This window comes from Musca vetustissima, unplaced genomic scaffold, assembly GCF_032173495.1.
Source record: "Musca vetustissima isolate MV318-11 ecotype Yass unplaced genomic scaffold, APGP_CSIRO_Mvet_v1 utg2469, whole genome shotgun sequence".
NCBI classification, from domain to species: domain Eukaryota; kingdom Metazoa; phylum Arthropoda; class Insecta; order Diptera; family Muscidae; genus Musca; species Musca vetustissima.
The window spans coordinates 127,260-148,009 of record NW_026875029.1 but is presented as its reverse complement, the minus strand read 5'-3'; the positions used below and the strand labels follow the sequence as shown (position 1 = coordinate 148,009).

General features: G+C 28.4%; 1 protein-coding gene across 1 annotated transcript in view; it reads right to left on the bottom strand.

The window, feature by feature from the left end:
• Window positions 1-7,379: 7,379 nt before the first annotated feature.
• LOC133337538 (venom dipeptidyl peptidase 4) overlaps window positions 7,380-20,750 on the bottom strand; it is a 36,665-nt gene continuing 23,294 nt past the window's right edge. The window contains exons 2-11 of the mRNA XM_061545757.1: window positions 13,369-13,641; window positions 13,228-13,305; window positions 12,178-12,900; window positions 10,226-10,571; window positions 10,042-10,155; window positions 9,751-9,971; window positions 9,518-9,687; window positions 9,288-9,448; window positions 9,008-9,213; window positions 7,380-7,494 (exon numbers count right to left, since the gene is read on the bottom strand). Of these exons, the coding sequence (XP_061401741.1) occupies window positions 7,381-7,494; window positions 9,008-9,213; window positions 9,288-9,448; window positions 9,518-9,687; window positions 9,751-9,971; window positions 10,042-10,155; window positions 10,226-10,571; window positions 12,178-12,900; window positions 13,228-13,305; window positions 13,369-13,641 (2,406 nt within the window). The 3' untranslated portion in view covers window position 7,380. The remainder of the gene's footprint in view (window positions 7,495-9,007; window positions 9,214-9,287; window positions 9,449-9,517; window positions 9,688-9,750; window positions 9,972-10,041; window positions 10,156-10,225; window positions 10,572-12,177; window positions 12,901-13,227; window positions 13,306-13,368; window positions 13,642-20,750) is intronic.

The window sequence follows — 20,750 nt, the reverse complement described above, 5'->3', positions numbered from 1 at the left end:
TTTCTTGCCGTGGCTGCTACACGATTCTGTTTGCCTGTTACCTCAAATGGAAAAACTGGAGAAACGGCAAATACCTAAAAACAGAAAAATACCACAAGTGTTGCCAACCACTCTTTATTCGCTTTGTGTGGTTCTCCATGTTAGTTTGCCAAATATTGAGCATACTTTTAGGCGTTACACAATTGCATGGAAACAATGTGAAAAAATCATGCGAACGCATGATCCGATTTGAGCCAAATTTTGCGCTGCCTAGTATTTCAACCATGTCCGCATAATGTTGGAAGATGAGACCCATAATTCCACTCCTTCTGGTACCTCCCCCACAATGGGCCAAAATGTTCAATTTTTAAAAAATCAAATTTTAGGCGAATGAAATGGCCGATTTGAGCCAAACTTTGTACAGCCTAATGTTTCAACCATGTCCGCATAATGTTGGAAGATGAGGCCCAAAGGTCCAACCCTTCTGGTACCTCCCCCACAATGGGTCAAAATTTTCAATTTTTTAAAAATCAAATTTTAGGCGAATGAAATGTCCGATTTGAACCAAACTCTGCACATCGACGTATTTTTATCAACACTAAATCATGTTCGAAGGTAGGATGTATTGGTCCCATCAAAATCAAAAATATTCTTTAATAAATCCACGCCTTGTGGGACCTCCCCCACAAAGGGTTAACATTTTCAATTTTTTATAAATCCAATATCAGGCGAATGAAATGTCCGATTTGAACCAAACTCTGCACATCGTCGTATTTTTATCAACTCTAAATCATGTTCGAAGGTGGGACGTATTGGTCCTATCCTTCTGGTACCTCCCCCACAATGTGTCAATATTTTCAATTTTTTATATATCCAATATCAGGCGAATGAAATGTCCGATTTGAACCAATCTGGAATTTTTAAACTATCAATCTTTAATAAATCCACGCCTTGTGGGACCTCAGGAAAAATATTCTTTAATAAATCCACGCCTTGTGGGACCTCAGGAAAAATATTCTTTAATAAATCCACGCCTTGTGGGACCTCAGGAAAAATATTCATTGATAAATCCACGCCTTGTGGGACCTCCAGAAAAATATTCTTTAATGAATCCTTAAAAAATATTTTTTAAAAAATCCACGCCTTATGTAGACGCCTCAGGACCTTAAAAAATATTTTTTAAAAAATCCACGCCTTATGAAGACGCCTCAGGACCTTAAAAATTTTTTTTTTTAAAAATCCCCGCCTTATGTAGACGCATCAGGACCTTAAAAAATATTTTTTAAAAAATCCACGCCTTATGTAGACGCCTCAGGACCTTAAAAAATATTTTTTTAAAAAAACTACGCCTTGTCAGAACTCAGGAAAATAAAAATATTTTTTTGAATAAGCATTGACAAGGACTAATGGAATTATGGAAGGGGAGTTTTTGAGGATCCATTAGAATTTTATTGAAAAAATATCTACTTACCACTTGCATCAATCTTAAGAAACGTTCGAAATTAAAAAAAAAAAAAATTTCTAACCTTAAAATTTTTTTCAAAAAAGAAAAAAAATCCCCATTTTTTTACAATATACGTTTTTTTATTATTATTCTCTTTATTTAATAAATTCTTTAAATTTTTCATTATTATTTTATTTTAATTTTTTTTGTTTACAATTTTAATTTAATTTTTTTAATTTTATTTTGATTTTTTTTTTAAATTTTTTTAGCTTAAATTTAAATAGGAAAAGAACGGCATAACAATGTTTTTTTTTGTTGTTGGTTTTTTATAATTTTTTCTAAACAAATAAATTTGTTGTTGTTAGATTTTTTTACAATAATTTATAAATTAATAAAGAAAGGAATATATATAAATATTTTATTTACAATAATCAAATGATAAAAAGAAAACAAATCGTTCAACAGAGAGATAACAACAAACGATGGAAAAAAACACAGCATACTTTTAGGCGCAAACAATAACGAAAGGAAATAAAGGGGGAAAATTGATTTTAAATGATTTTTGATATATAAAAAAATACATAACAATAATTAAACAATATAACAAATAAAAACAATAATAAATTTTTAAACATAAATAAATTTTTTATCAAATAACAATTTTAATAAAAAAATATAAAAAAAGAAATTTTTATAAAAAAATAATTTTTAATAAATAAAATAATTATTAACAAAAAATAATTTTTATAAAAACAATTTTATATTTTTTTTATCAAAAATTAAATTTTTACAAAAATTTGTCTCAATCGGACTAATATTTTTAATAAAAAAATAATTTTTATAAAAAAAGAAATTTTTATAAAAAAATATTTTTTAATAATAAAATAATTATTAACAAAAAATAATTTTTATAAAAACAATTTTAATAATTTTTTTTTTATCAAAAATTAAATTTTTACAATAATTTGTCTCAATCGGACCAATATTGAGTGTATGGTCCTCCATTTACATAAAATCGAACGAAACTATACATGGGAGCTATAGCTAAATCTGAACCGATTTCAATCAAACTTGGCATACATCTATCTAGACCTAATTCAATACTCTGTGCGAAATTTGGTCTCAATCGGACTAATATTGGCAGTATGGTGCTGAAACGATTTCAACAAACTAGACCTAATTCAATACTCTGTGTAAAATTTTGTGCCAATCGGATCAATATTGAGAGTTTGGTGCACCATTTACCTAAAATCGGACGAAACTATGTATGGGAGCTATAACTAAATCTGAACCGATTTTCACGAAATTTAACACACATCTTTATAGACTTAATTCAGAACGCTGTACCAAATTTCGTGCAAATCGCATGATATATAGAGACATTGGTACACCATTTACATAAATTCGGACGAAAATATATATGGCAGCTATATCTAAATTTGAACCGATTTTCACGAAATTCAACACACATCTTTCTAGACTTAAATCAGAACGCTGTGTCAAATTTCGTGCAAATCGAGAGATATATAGAGACTTTGGTGCACCATTTACGTAAAATCGGGCGAAACTATATATGGCAGCTATATCTAAAACTGAACCGATATCAACAAAACTTGGCATATATCAATCTAGACTTAATTCCGTACGCTGTGCCAAATTTCGTGCAAATCGCATGATATATAGGGACATTGGTACACAATTTACTTAAAATCGGACGAAAATATATATGGGAGCTATATCTAAATCTGAACCGATTTTCTTTAATTTCAATAGGGTTCGTCCTTGGGCCAAATAAGTGATATGTGCCAACTCTGATTCAAATCGGATCATAAATGCGACCTGTACTTTTTTTCACAAAAATACATGGACGGGCGGACAGACGGACATTTCTATAAAAAATATTTTTTTTTATAAAAACTATTTTTTGTTTTAAATACATTTTTTTATAATAAAAATAAATTTTTACAAATAAAAGTTTTTTTTTAAATTCATTCAAAATTTTATAAAAATTATTTTTTGTAAAAAATAAAATTTTACAAAAAATAAAAAAAAAATTACAAATAAATGAATTTGCATAAAAAATTTTAATTTTTATAAAAAAAAATTTTTTGAAATAAAAAATTTTATAAAAAAATATTTTTTAAAAATTAAGTTCTTTAGAAAAAATCTTTTTCTTCTTTACAAAAAAAAAAAATATATTTTTTTCAAACATTTTTTTCTAATTTTTTTTTTATAAAAAAAAATAATTTTTTATAAAAAAAATATTTTTTTGAAAAAAAAAAATTTAATAAAAAAAATATTTTTTTATAATTTTTTTTTGAAAAAAATTAAGGTTTTTTAAAAAAATTAAAATTTAAAAAAATATTTTTTTTTGGAAAAAATATTTTTTTTTCAAACATTTTTTTCTAAAAAAAAATTCTCCTAAATAACTTTTTGTTCCATTTTTTTGTAATTAGTTGTTGTTGTTGGGTTTTTGGGTTTTTGTTTAATTTTTGGGATTTTAACAATTGATCTGTTTAAGGGGTGTTGTTTTATTTTTCTCTCTATATATATTATTTACTTGGCTTTAAATTTTCTTATTTATTTGACTATAATTTTTTAATTTTTTTTGTAATTTGTTTTTCTACTAAAAATATATATCGTTTATATATAAATAAATGGTTTTTTTTATTTTTTTTTATTCAATTTTTTTTTTCAATATACTAAATTGAATTTTGAATATTTTTTTCCATTTGACGCTTTTCATCTATATATTGCTAATTATTGTTTAATTTTATTTCGTATTGTTGTAAACCGTTTATGGAATATTTTTTTTCAATATTTTTATAAATTTAGAACTATTTAATTTTTTTTTAAATATTTTTTTTTTCATATAGGCACCCAACTACTTTTGAGGAGTTTTCTTCGTTATTTTGATTTTTTTAATTTATTTTTATTGTTTGACATAAGCATTGTGGTTGTTTTTGTATTTGTTGGCATATTTGATTTTTTGTTATTGTTGTTGATTTTTATAAAAAATTACTAATTTTTTTATTATTGTTCTACAAACTACAAATGCTTGGTTTTATGCGCGTTTTTTGTTTTTGTTTTCTTAACTATTTTGGGGCATTGCTTGTTTATGTTGTTCTCTGGTTTAGATTACTCCAGGAGAGAGAGATGGTGGAGAGAGGGAGGCAGAGTGAAAATCTGTAAAGGAAAATTACAAAATTTTCGTTTCCAAGTCATTTTTTTGATGAAACAATTATCTCTTTGTGTAGGTTTCTCGGAGGAGAGAGGAGAGAGAAGTTAATTCTCTCTCCCTTTAACTCTTTATTGAAGCTGAAAAAATAATTCTAATAAATTTTAAGAAAAAATTGAAAATCTTACAATAAAATGAAAGGTTAAAAAATTTCAACATTAAATTTTTTGAAAACAATTAATTTTTTGAAATACAAAAATTGAAAATGTAATTTTTGGAAAAAAACTTAAATTTTCAAAATTTATTTTTTTTTGAATTTTTTCAAAAACAAAAATTTTGAAGAAAATTTTCAAAATTTATTTTTTTTTTGAATTTTTTCAAAAACAGAAATTATGAAGAAAATTTTCAAAATTTTAATTTTTTTAAAAATTCAACATTTTATTCTAATAAATTTTAGAAAAAATTGAAAAATGTGATGTCTTAGAATAAAAAAAAATTGTCAAAATTTAATTTTTTGAAAAACAAATTTAAATTTTCAAAATTTATGTTTTTGAAAATTGTATTTTTTTTCCAAAAATCAAAATTTTTATTTCTGAAAAAATTCAACATTTTAATTTTTGTAAAAAATTCAAAATTTAATTTTTTGAAAAATGTGATTTTTTGAAAATTATTTTTTTTTAATTTTTGAAAAAAAGTTCAAAATTTTAAGTTTTGAAAAAATCCCAAATTTTAATTTTTTGAAAAATGCAAAATTTTAATTTTTGAAGAAATTTAAAATTTTAAGTTTAAAAAAATTCAAAATTTTAAGTTTTGGAAATAAATCAAAATTTATAAATTCAAAATTTTACTTTTTGAAAAAATTCAAAATTTTAATTTAAAAAAAAAATTAAAATTTTAATTTTTGAAAAAAATCCAAAATTTTAATTATTTGGAAAAAAAATTTAAATTTTCAAAATTTATTTTTTTAAAAAATTTTGGAAAAATTTAAAATATTTATTTTTAAAAAATCAAAATTTTAACTTTTAAAAAATTTAAATTTTTAATTTTTGAAAAAATTTAAAATTTTAATTTTTGAAAAAATTCAAAATTTTACTTTTTGAAAAAAAAAAAAATATTTTTTTCAAAAAAATTCAAAATTTTAATTTTTGAAAAAAATCCAAAATTTTAATTATTTGGAAAAAATATTTTAAATTTTTAAAATTCGTTTTTTTTAAAAAACTTTGAAAAATTCAAAATTTTAATTTTTGAAAAAATTCAAAATTTTTATTTTTGAAAGAATCAAAATTTTTATTTTGAATAAATTCAAAATTTTAAGTTTTGAAAAAATTGAAAATTTTAATTTTTGAAAAAATTCCAAAATTTTATTTTTTGAAAAATCAAAAATTTTAATTTCCGAAAAAATTCCAAAATTTTATTTTCTGAAAAAATTCAAAATTTTAATTTCTGAAAATAAAATCAACATTTAAATTTTTGGAAAAAAATCAAAATTTTAATTTTTGGAAAAAAAATTATAGGTTATCTGAGTACTTCGGATAACAATTATAGACTATCCGAGTACTTCGGATAACATTTATTTGTTATTCGAATACATCCGATAACATTTTAAGGTTATCCGAACACTTCGGATAACATTTATAGGCTATGCGAACATTTCGGATAACAATTATAGGTTATCCGAGTACTTCGGATAACATTTCAAGGTTATATGAACACTTCGGATAACATTTTAAGGTTATCCGAACACTTTGGATAACAGTTTAAGGTTATCCGAACACTTCGGATAACAGTTTAAAGTTATCCGAACACAAAATTTTAATTTCCAAAAATTCAAAATATTAATTTTTGAAAAAATTCAAAATTTTAATTTTTAAATTTTTTTCAAAAAATCAAAATTTTAATTTTTAAATTTTTTTCAAAAAATCAAAATTTTAATTTTAATTCAAAATTTTTATTATTGAATACCAAAAGTATTGAAGTGTTTCAGAAAAGGATTAATATTCGAAATGTGCGGTGACTAATTAGTGCTTTGGAGAAACAACTAGAGAGAGAGAGAGAGGGATAGGTTGAAGAGCTTACAGAGAAATAGACAGAGAGAGAGAGCGAGAAATACTCAAAGTAGATGGTAGGCATTCAAAATGACTGTTTGTGGGGGTGAAATCCGTGGTGGAATGATATGAACGAAGTTCTCGATGTTAAGGAAAAGTATAACGAATACGAAATTTATAAAAATTAGAACAAATAAATTATTAAAAAAAATTTGAAAACTATTTTCAAAAAATACCTGTTATTTTTTGTTGGTCATTTTGTTGTGTTGGTATCGATTTTTTGTTTTGTAATTTATGCTAATATCCGACTTGAACCTCAATCATATCACAGCACCGTATAGACAGATGAACAAAAACGCAATGCAAAATTGAATTTTGAAATAAATTCCAATTATGAAAAAAATTCCCCCCAAATTTATGATCCACCCCCTGACGACTGGAAATTGTAGGCCTTGGTTGTTGTTCTTGTTTTTTTTTCTTCATTGTTATTAAATGCTATATAATAAATAAATTATATATATTGTATGTATAAGTACAATATTTTGTTGTTAGCTGTGTTTTTGTTGTTGTTGTTAGTTAGTATTTTTTTGTTTTTAATTTTTCGATTCATTTTCTGTTAACTCCTCATTGATAATTGAAGTATAAATGGCAAAAATTGTGTGTGTTTGTTTTTCTTTTGATTTAAGATTTTGAATTTGGATTTCAAATTTTGGTTGGTTTGGTTCGATCTATATTTATTTTCTATAGACCATACGCTTTTGGGCAAAACATTCGCCAAAGAAACGATCCAATGAATGATATAAATGAGGTCTAACACCGGCTAAAGCATGATCTTCATCGGGATAGCTCTGGAAAGAAAGGAAGAGAGAGACAAAAAGAAAATATTAATAAAAAATTGAGGTAATCGGAGTATTTCGAATAAAAACTAAATGTTATCCAAACCATTCGGATAAGTTTTATAGGTTTTCTGAACACTTCAGATCATATTTATAGGTTATCCGAACACATCGGATAACATATTTAGGTTATCCGAACACTTCGGATAACAATTATAGGTTATCCGAGTAGTTCGGATAACAGTTATAGGTTATCCGAACACTTCGGATAACTTTTATAAGTTTTCGGAGAACTTCCGATAACATTTACAGACTATCCGAACACTTCGGATAACATTTATAGGTTATGCGAACACTTCGGATAACATTTATAGGTTATCCGAACTCTTCGTATAACAATTATAGGTTATCCGAATACTTCGGATAAAATTTATTGGTTATTCGAACACTTCGGATAACATTTAAAGATAATCTGAACGCTTCGGATAACATTTATAGGTTATCCGAACACTTTGGATAACATTTTTAGATTATCCGAACACTTCGGATAACATTTATAGGTTATCCGATTACTTCGGGTAACATATATAGGTTATCCGATTACTTCGGGTAACATATATAGGTTATCCGATTACTTTGGATACCATATATAGGTTATCCGAGTACTTCGGATAATATTTATATGTTATCCGAACCCTTCGGATAATATTTATATGTTATCCGAACACTTCGGATAATATTTAAAGGTTATCCAAACACTCCGGATAACATGTATAGGTTATCCGAATACTTCGTATAACACTTATAGGTTATCCGAACACCTTGGATAACATTTATAGATTATCTGAACACTTTGGATAACAATTATAGATTATCTTAACACTTTGGATAACAATTATAGGTTATCCGAACACTTCGGATAACATTTATAGGTTATCCGAGTACTTAGGATAACAATTAAAGTTTATTTGAGTACTTCGGATAACATTTATAGGTTATCCGAGTACTTTGGATAACATTTATAGGTTATCCGAACACTTCGGATAACATTTATAGGTTATCCGAACATTTCGGATAACATTTTTAGGTTATTTGAACGCTTCGGATAACATTTATAGGTTATCCGAACATTTCGGATAACATTTATAGGTTATCCGTACACTTCGAATACACATCGGATAACATATATAGGTTATCCGAACTCTTCGGATAATCTTTATAGATTATACGAACACTTCGGATAGCATTTATAGGTAATCCGAACACTTCGGATACCATTTATAGGTTATCCGAACACTTCGGATAACATTTGTAGGTTATCCAAACACTTTGGATAACATTTATAGGTTATCCGAGTACTTCGGATACATTTTTTTTGGCTAATCCGAACACTTCGAATAACACTCAAAGGCGATTTTCGATTATCCACATAAAGTCTGCAGCGAAACTTCATGCCTCTGGGGTCTTCTTGGCCCCTAAGTCCCCCTTTAGGTCCCCCTTACCCCCTATCCCGTTTTCTACTTACAATTTGTTTGAACAAAATATCATGTCGCTCCAAATTCTTCGCCAATATCATGGCCTGTTGATAATGGACATTATCATCGAGGGTACCATGGACCAAAAGGAATTTCTTGCCCTTCAGATTTGTCGCCTTGGTGCTGAGTCGCGACGCAGTATAACCGATTTCATTGAGTGTGGGTAGGCTCATGTAACGTTCGGTGTAAATGGAATCTGAAAAACAACAACCACAGGAAGAGCATTAAATTTTTGGGAAAAAGAAGGTCTTGAGATTTCAAATGACTCACCATAATAGGCCCAATCGGTAACTGGGGCAATTGAGGCAGCACAACGGAAGACATTTTTGTTATCAGTGGCCAAGGCCATGGCGGCGGCATAGCCACCATAACTCCAGCCCCAAATGCCGGAATGTTCGGCATCGATGAAGGGATGTTTTTGTTGTAAATATCTGGAAGAGAGGGTGGAAGATCGAAATTAGTACCCCTAATAAATAAATTTTTAATTCTTGACTACTCACTGGGCCACCTCAATTTGATCGGCAATTTCCACAGTACCCAATTTCAGATATACGGAATGTAGCAGCTTCTCACCCCGTAGCCCCGAACCGCGTCCATCGATTTTAACATAAATCACAGATTGATTTGAGGAGAGATAAGTGCCCCAGTCCAAGATCCATTTGTTCACAACCTAAAAGAAGAAAGAATCACTTTGAATTCTGCGAAATAAAATTTAAGAGCCTTTGTAACCTACCGAATAGGAATCGGGACCACCATAGACATCCACCAACATGGGATATTTTGTTTTGCCGCTGCGATCCATATTTGGAGGTAGCTGCATCAGAACCTTGGCGGTGAAATTATTTGACATGCGAACGGTTTCAATTTCGATGGTGGGCATAGCGGTACCTTCCAGTTTGCGGCGCAGATTGTCATTGGTTTCCCAATCCATTAATTTGCTGAGATGGACTTGATCTGGTCAGAAGAAAATTAATATCGGTTAATTAGGTCGAAGGACCAAATAAAAAAAACCGCGAATACTTACTTCCCGAATAATTCCATTCATAGACTGAGGTAATTGGTATGCTTGGTCCCATGGAGGTAATTACCACTTGATTGATGGCATTAAAATCGGCACTATAATAGGTTTGTTCGACACCTGAAATTCGAAATCGAAATAAATTATGCAATTGAATTAACAAATAGTGGTCCTCCTCTCCCCCACTCACCATTCGATGTATGCAATTTACAGGTTAAACATTTGGCAGTTTGTCCCGTTGCCGCACGGATCGCATAGACATGCAAATATTCGGGATTTTGTTCGGTGTTGGCGGTATAAAAGATCACATCACTAGCACTGTCCCAATGCAGAATTGAGGTCACAACAAATTTACCCTTGGTAATCGCTTCCGGTTTATTATTACCCGAGGAGGTGGATAGCAGACACAAATGACGATAATCTCCGGCATCACCTTGAGATTGAGGCAGAATGAGGGCAATACGAGAACCATCACGATTTTTGAAGGGGGCAGCAAAGAAATCAACCCAACCGGTTTTCGATTCCAAACTGAAGATCTGCAAAAGAGAGGAATTTTGAAAATATGTACTTTGTTAAGGAAAAATTATCGATAACAATTTTTCATGATCGATATCTGCTTATATAAAGAAAAAAATTATCGATAACTACTTCTCAAAAGGGAAAATGTATCGATAACTACTTTTATAAAGGGAAAAGCTATCGATAACTAATTTTCTAAAGTGAAAAGTGATCGATAACAACATGTCTATGCAAAAATGTTGTCGATAATTACTTTTTTTAGGAGAAAAGTTATCGATAACTACTTTTCTAAAGAGAAAAGTTTTCGATAACTACTTTTTTAAAGAGAAAAGTTTTCGATAACAACATGTAACAAAATTTCTATGAAAAAGTTTTAACAATTTTCTAAAGAGAAAAGTTATCGATAACTACATTTCTAAAGTGAAAAGTGATCGATAACTACTTCTTTAAAAAGAAAAGTTATCGATAACAACATGTTTTTGCAAAAAAAGTTTACGATAGCTACTTTTTTAAAGAGAAAAATTATCGATAATTAATTTTTTAAGGAGAAAAGTTATCGATAACAACATTTCTATGTAAAAATGTTGTCGATAATTACTTTTTTTAAGAGAAAAGTTATCGATAACAACAATTCCTTGCAAAAAAATTATCGATAACTACTTCTCTAAAGAGAAAAGTTATCGATAACAACTTTTCTAAAGAGAAAAGTTATCGATAACTACTTTTCTAAAGAGAAAAGTTTTCGATAACTACTTTTTTAAAGAGAAAAGTTTTCGATAACAAGTTTTTAAACATAAAAGCTATCGATAACAACATTTCTATGAAATAAAGTGGTCGATAACAATTTATCAGAAAATAAAAGTTATCGATAACTACCTTTCCTTGAAAAAAACTTTCAGATATCAATAACTACTTTTTTAAAGAGAAAAGTTATCGATAACAACATTTTTATGCAAAAATGTTGTCGATAATTACTTTTTTTAAGAGAAAAGTTATCGATAACTACTTTTATAAAAAGAAAAGTAATCGATAACAACATGTTTTTGCAAAAAAAGTTTACGATAGCTACTTTTTTAAAGAGAAAAATTATCGATAATTACTTTTTTAAGGAGAAAAGTTATCGATAACAACATTTCTATGCAAAAAAAATTATCGATAACTACTTTTTTATAAAGAAAAGTTATCGATAACAATATTTCTATGCAAAAAGTTATCGATAGCTACTTTTTTTGAGAGAAATTTTTTCGATAACAACAATTCCTTGCCAAAAAGTTATCGATAACTACTTTTCTAAACAGAAAATTTGTCGATAACAACTGTTCTAAAAAGAAATGTTATCGATAACAACTTTTCAAAAGAGAAATGTTATCGATAACAACATTTTTTTGCAAAATGCTATCGATAACTAATTTTTTTAAGAGAAAAGTTATCGATATCTAGATTTTTTAAAGAGAAAATTTTTCGATAACTACTTTTCCACGGAAAAAGTGGTCGATAAAAATTTATTTGAAGATAAAAGTTATCGATAAATACTTTTCCATGGAAAAAAGTGGTCGATTACAACTTTTCGGAAAACTTTTATCGATACCCACAATTTAATTTTTTTTTCGTCCCCAAACTTACCTCTTGCCTTCTCAGCCCATTGAAGATCTGCACATGCGCCGAATTCTGAATCCGATTCATCCACACCGATAACACATTCGTGTTATTTAGCCAATCGACTACTGTGATAATATAATCACTTTCTGTATTCAATGCACTGGGCCTTGGGATTTCAGTCAAGTGGTCTGTATTACCAGCAGCAGCGCTTGCTAAATCCGATGTGAACAGCTTGACACGGGGATTTGGTGAACCCGCCTTCGGATAGGCCACCAAACGATTATAGGGATATTGGAAACGTATATCACCAGCTTCACCGTAAATGGGGAAGTTAATGACAGGCGTTGGACTATCATCGAATTGGATGAAGGCCAGTTTACTGCCATCGGGACTGAACCAGACGGCTGAGTTCGAGGCGAACACCTCTTCTTCGTAGACCCAATCGGGAATGCCGTTCAGTATGGCTAAATTGGTGTCATCGGTAAGGGCAATTTCTTGAGCAAATGCTGTGGGTTTATAGTACAAATTACGTTGGAAGTTAATGACGAGACCAGTGCCAACGGGAGCCCATTGTACCAAGATTAGAGGATGGACTTGATTTTGAATGAGCAGAGGTTGTATTTGACCGCTGCTGATGTTGTAAATGTCATATTCGGCTTCATAACTGTGACGGAAATTCTTCTTGTAGTTTTTGGCCAGCAGGAGGAGGGTGCCATCAGCTGATTTCTCAAAGAGAACATATTGTTGCTAAAGGGGGAAAAGAGTGAGGAAGAAGAGAGAGAGAGAGGAAGAGAGAGGGAGAAGAAAGGAGAGATAGAGAGTTGGTAAATTAAGAGATAAATTATAAATCAGTATCGAAATGTTTCAACAAAGAGAGGTGATGATTTATAAGCCAAAAGTTGACTTCAATGCACACTACATTGTAAGTACGGCGCATAATTCTCATTCACTTTAAAAATTTTGAAAATTTTAGTTTCCTCATCATCACATCTCTTTTGCCGATCCACGATCGCCTCCACAACCCTTAATTACTGCAATGTGGCTATGCAAAATTCGTATTGTTTTCCTACTTACAAGTTCATCCATCATCAATGTCGTCTTCGTTTTCGTCTTGACATTCAGTTCGACGATAGCCTGTAAATTTTGAAAATTCTTTATGGTAGCATTTTGATTGAAATCTTATCGAAGGGTCACAGCATGATGACAACAACTTACATGATTCTCTTTGTAGATGATATTCCTGCCTGTCGACCAACTGCCGTTGAAGGAACGCGATAACAGCTTACCCTGTAAGATATCTTCCAAGTGGATGGCATTCGAACCGCCCGAACCACCACCACCACCACTGCCATTGCCATCACCTGATGCGGAATCCTCGCCGGCGGTCGCAATGAAATAGATGGCCGTTGCCAGTAGAGCAGCAACAATGATACCGCACACAACGATTATACGAATTTTTCGTAATTTTTGTGGCGATGAGACAAGGCTCTGGGAGAATAGAAAAAAATGGAAAGGGAAAGGAGAGGGGAAAGAGGGAAGAAGGAAATATTATTAATGATGTTAAAAAATAGTAAAAAATAAGATATCAATTTTAATAAGTTAGCTGTAGCCTCCAATTTAGTAATCTTCTGCGCTGTATGCCTCAAACAGGCTTTCGATAATGAACACATTTCGATAACAACAATAAATTCCAACAAGATATTTTTTCCGATGAAAAGAAATACAAAGGGAGCGACCATTTTTCATTTAAAATCAATTTTTAATAAAAACCTGCTGTCGATAACGAATATTTTGTGCTGTGAAGTAATCGATAAAAAATAGGATTCAAATATCGATTAATTCTAATTTTTATATAAAGATATCTTTACGTTTATCACCTTTCTGCAAATAAAATTGGTTGATGGCCGATATTATATAGTGTAAAATTATCGATAATCAATTTTTTTGCACAAAAAAGTTATCGATAACTACTTTTTTTGTACAGAAGAGTTATCGATAAGAACTATTTTTGTAGAGAAAAGTTATTGATTACCACTTTCCTACAGAGAGAAAATTTATCGATAACCATTATTTTAAAGAAAAAAGTTATCGATAACAAATTTTTAGATAGAAATTGTATTGATAACAATTTTTCTATTATGAAAAATGCCCGATAACAAATTATTTGTAAAGAAAATTTATCGATAAAAATTTTTATATTAAGAAACTAATCCGATATCAAATTATATATTAAGAAAATTTATCGATAACATTTTTTTTAGAAAGAAGATTTATCGGTAACAATTTTTCTATAAATAAAATTTATTAATAACAAATTTTCTAGAAAGAAAATTTATCGATAACAAATTTTCTACATTTTTTAGGATAAAAATCATCGATAACAACTTTTGTAGGCAAAGAAGTTATCGGTAAAAGTTTTCGATAAGAAAAATATCAATAACAAATTCTCTATTACGAAAATTTATCGATAACATATATTCTGTATATTTGTTGATAAAATCTTTTCTATAGAACATTATCGTAATTACCCTTATATTGAGAAAAGTTATCGAAAACAGACTTTATGTAAGGAAAGGTTTGTCGATAATATTTTGTATAAAGAGAATTGTAGTCGATAAATAATTTTCTGTAACGAAAAATATCGATAACAAAATTTCTATGAAGAAATGTCATCGATAAAAACGTTTCAATGAGAAGAAGTTATCGATTACATATTTATTATGGATAATATATATCGATAAACATTTAATTTAATAAATACTATCGATAATACCTTTTCTTTAAGAAAATTTATCGCTAACATGTTTTATGTGTAGACAACTTATCGATAGCAACATTTGTTTAAAGATAAGTTATCGATAATAAAGTTATCAATAATGACATTTCTATTGAGAAAAGTTATCGATAATCACTTTTATATATAGAGAAAAGTTATCTAAAATGGCTTTTCTATAGATAAAAGTTATCGATAATAACCTTATTGATAATTATTTTTTTAGAGTAATCGATAAATAGAGAAAAGCTATCGATCATAACTTTTCTATAGAGAAAAGTTATCTATAATTACTTTTCTATAGAGAGAAGTTATCGACAATTACTTTTCTATAGAGAAAAGTTATCGATAATAAATTTCTATAGAGAAAAGTTATCGATAATAATTTTTCTATAGAGAAATGTTATCGATAAAAACTTTTCTATAGAGAAAAGTTATCGATAATAATTTTTCTTTGAGGAAAAGTTATGAATAATAGCATTTCTATAGAGAAAAGTTACCGATAATAACTTTTTTATAGAGAACATTTATCGATAATAACTTTTTTTGAAGAAAAATTATCGTTAACAAGTTTTCTATAAAGCAATGACATTGATAATAACTTTTCTATAGAGAAAAGTTATCGATAAAAACTTTTCTATAGAGAAAAGTTATCGATAATTACTATTCTATAGAGAAAAATGATCGATAATAACTTTTCTATAGAGAACAGTTATCGATAATTACTATTCTATAGAGAAAAATTATCGATATGAACTTTTCTATAGAGAACAGTTATCGATAATAAGTTTTCTATTGAGGCAAGTTATCGACAATAACTTTTCTATATAGAGAAGTTATCGATAATAACTTTTCTATATAAAGAACTTATCGATAATAATTTTTTCTATATAGACGAGTTGTCGATAATAACTATTCTATAGAGAAAAGTTATCGATAATAACTATTCCATGGAGAAAAGTTATCGATAATAAATTTTCTATAAAGAAAAGTTATCGATAATAACTTTTCAATGGTGAAATATTATCGATAAAAACTTTTCTATAGAGAAAAGTTACGATAGCAACATTTCTTTATCGATAAAAAAAAATTTTTCTTTGAAGAAAAATTATCGATAATATATTTTCTATAGAGAAAAGTCATCGATAACAAGGTTTTTATGGAGAAGAGTTATCGATAACATATTTGCTATTGTGAAAAAGGATCGATCAGAACATAATTGTAAAGAGAAAGAAGCCACTACTGAATAGTTTGACGATAACAATCTCGTTTATGGATAAATGTTGTCGATAGTATTAAGAATACTTATAATCGATAACAAAATTGTTTCCCTATACATGTTATCGATAATTAATTTTCTAAAGATAAAAGCCTTCGAAAAACAACTTTTACAAAGAGAATCATTAACGATTAATTTTTTTCAAAGAAAACTATTATCGATAACAATTTTTTTGCATAAATAAAATTTATCCATAAAATTTTTATTTATCGATAACAATTTATTTTAAATTTCAAAACAATTATAAAATCGTTTCTATAGTGAAAATAATCCGATAACAAATGGGTGTATGCCAAACATATTGCCGATAACAACAACCGTCCTGCTCACGGCAAAAAAGAAGGGTTTATGTTCCAACAACAACAACAACAAGAATTAAATTGTGTTTTTGTTGTTTATGTTCGGTTTTGTATTGTCCTACTATATCATAATCGCATTAAAATTTACAACTTTATTGACAAATTCAAATCCATTTGCCCATTTGCCATGTCCGTTCCTGCCCTGCCTATGAAAAACTACTGGAAAACATCTGTACAACAACAACAGCCACATTTCCTATATGTCCATATGTATGTCCATGTGTGTGTGAGTCTGTGAGTGTGTGTGTTTGCTTTAAGCTTCATAAATCATTTGCTGTAAATACAACAGCTTATGGAATTTTCCGCAATTTTGACCATATTAAAATCCACTTCTATTCATTGCAAACAACAACAACAAAATAGTAATAAAGCCAAACCGAAAAAAATAACAACAACAAACAGGAACACAACAACAACAACCCAATAAAGACCAAAATACCAATACCGAGAGCCTCAAAACAAACCACAGATGAATTTCTATAATCTCTATTAAATCCTCCACCACACTTTACCCAATTCAGCTTTTATATTCAGACCGTCCCGACCGACCCTCCAAACCGACCCACTAACTGACTAACCGTGCAACCAATCGATGATGGTGGTTACTGTCACTTTGACCATATCAGGATGAGGCTGGCTTACTGCCCTGCCAGCCTGTTTGTTTGGTGGCTCCGGGGCGCTTTATGTTGTGGTTGCTGTTATTGTTACTGGTCCTATTGTTGTTGTTGGTATCGCTGTTGTTGTTGTTGCACAAAATAATTACATAAAAATTCACAACTTTATCATATCCTCTCCTATCGTATGGTGCGGTATCCTACCATGTTGGGTCAACCAGAGCAGCAACAAACGGCCAGCCAAAAATGGCAAATAACCGATTTTTAAGCCGCTGTTAAAATGTTTGCTGATATTGGTCAATTCGGATCTGGTCAGGTTTTTCCGTTTTTTTATTGTGCTTTCCATTTCGAAGTGTGGTCAGGTTTTATGTGTGCGGTTATGAGGCTGTTGCAATAGTCCCACTCCAACAACAGCCACCACCACCACCTGGAGGCAACCATATAGGGCATGTTGGATTTGTTAAGTGGTCAAAAAATAAAAATGCACTGCAATGCATGCCGTTTGGCGTTATTATGCAATTAATGGAGAGAGTGAGAGGGAAATTTTTTCACTCTCACTTTCCCCCTCTCCCACTTCTCTTTATGGTGAGGCGGTATTAACCACCAAACATCGATTATTATTAATGGCAGGACAATTAATCAAAAAATATTTGACAGCAAACACCACTTAATAATGGAATAACGTCAGTAATTTTTCCTACTAAAAATTTTGTTATCGATAACACGGGTTTTTTGTAGAAATGTCATTATCGATAACATTTTTCTCTATGCAAAAGGTATTTTCAATAATTTTTTCCATAGAAATTGTGTTATTCTCAATAAATTTTCTATATAGAAATGTAATTACCGATAATATTTCCTTATTATCGATATCATTGCCATCAAGAAAAGTTGTTATTTTTTCTACAGAAATAAAGTTATCGATAACTTTTCTTTATAGAAAAGCTGCTATCGACAAATTTTCTTCATAGAAAAACGGTTATCGACAACTTTTCTTTATGAGAAGATTATTATCGATAAATTTTATTTATAAAAAATAATTATCGATAACATTTATTTAAACAAATATTGTTATCGAAAACATATATTTATAAAAAACCTCATTATCGACAAATTTTATCTATATAGAATGTTATCGATAACATTGCTTTATAGAAAATATGTTATCGATAACATTGCTTTATAGAAAATATGTTATCGATAACATTGCTTGAAAAGCTGTTATCGATAACGTTTCTCTATGGAAAAGTTGTAATCGAAAACTTTTCTCTATAGAAATATTGTAATCGATAACATCTTTCTCTACAAAAACTGTTATCGGTAATATTCCTATCAAGAAAAGTTGTTATCGATAACACTTTTTCTATAGAAATTGAGTTATCGATAACTTTTCGTCATAGAAAAGTTGCTATCGACAACTTTTCATTATGAGAAGATTAATATCGATGAATTTTATTTAAAAAAAAATAATTATCGATAACATTTCTTTAAAAAAAATTGTTATATATACATGTAAAAAAACTTGTTATCGACAACTTTCCTCAATATAGAATATATTATCGATAACTTTCCTTCATAGAAACGTTGCTATCGATAACTTTTTGTTATGCGATTAATATCGAAAAATTTTATTTATAAAAAATAATTATCGATAACATACACATATAAAAAACTAGTTATCGACAAATTTTCTCATAGAGAAGATATTATCGTTACTTTTGCTTTATAGAAAATCTGTTATCGATAACTTTTCTCTATGGAAAAGTTATAATCGAAAAATTTTCCTATAGAAATATTGTAATCGATAACTTTTCATTATACAACCGTTATCGATAATATTTCTTTATAGAAAAATTGTTGTCCATCATTTTTATTAATGGAAAAGTTGTTATCGATAACTTTTTTTTAAAGAGTAATCGTTTTCTATTCATTTTCTCTATGTTTTTACTTATGAAATTGATATATTTATCAAACAAATTATAATACATCAATAAAAGTTATTATCGATAAATTTTCTTAATGGAAAAGTTATTATCTATATCTTTGCTTTATAGAAAACTTGTTATCGATAACTTCTCTATGGACAAATTGTAATCGAAAGATTGTCTCTATGGAAATATTGTAATCGATAACTTGTCTTTATACAAAAACTGTTATCGATAAAATTACTTTATGGAAAGTATGTTATCGATACATTTTCTTTAACGAAAAATTGTTATCGATAATTTATCTACATCAAAAACTTGTTATCGATAATTTTTCCTTATTGTTATCGTTTTCTTTTCTCAATAGAATAATCGTTATCTATAAAAGCTACTATCGATGTCTTATCTAAACAAAAACATTGTTATCGATAACTCTTCTACTTGGAAAAGACATTATCGATTACATTTTTCAGCACAAAAATTACTCATCGATGTCTTATCTCAATTCAAATGTTGTTATCAATAACTTTTATTTCTTATCGATAACATCAAATTCACATAATTGTAGTTATCGGTAACATATTCTCATACCAAATTGCTTATCGACAATTTTTCAACAATTTTTTTATTTACTAAAATAATTGTTATCGAAATCATTTCTCTAAAGAAATTATGTTATCGCTAACTATTCTCCAGAGAAAGAAAAATGTTATCGATATATTTTCACTAGGGAAATGAGTTATCGATAACTATTATTTGTTAAAAAATGGTTATCCATAGTGTATTTTCCATATAAGAATAGTTATCGATAACATTTATTCATAGAAAATTGTTTATCGACAACTTTTCTTAAGAAAATATTTGTTATCGAGAATTTTTTTTCACTAAAATAATTGTTATCGACAACATTCCTCTGAAGAAATGTTATTATCGATAACTATTCTCCAGAAAGAAAAAATGTTGTCGATTTATTTTCACCAGGGAAATGAGTTATCGATAACTATTATTTGTTAAAAAGGGTTATCCATGGCATTTTTTACTTATAAGAGTAGTTTTCGATAACATTTATTCATAGAAAATTGTTTATCGATAACTTTTTTCAAAAATTTTTTGTTATCGATAATTTTTGTCACTAAAATAGTTGTTATCGAAATCATTTCTCTTACAAAAAGTTATTATCGATAACTTTTTTCACGGAAAAAATATGTTATCTATATATTTTCACAAGGGAAATGAGTTATCGATAACTATTCTTCACAGAAAAAATTTTTATAGATATATTTTCACTAGGGAAATGAGTTATCGATAACTATTATTGGTTAAAAAGTGGTTATCCATAGCAATTTTTTCCATATAAGAGTAGTTATCGATAACATTTATTCATAGAAAATTGTTTATCGATAACTTTTCTTTAAAAATTTATTGTTATCGATCATTTTTTCCACTAAAATTATTGTTATCGAAATCGTTTCTCAAACAAAAAGTTATTATCGATAAATTTTTTCCCCAGAAAAATATTGTTATCGATATATTTTTACTAGGAAACATTTGTTATCGATAGTTTTTCTTTTAAAAAAATGTTGTTATCGATAACAAATCTTCATAAAAATGTTGTTATCGATAAGGATCCTCCATAAAAAGCCTTGT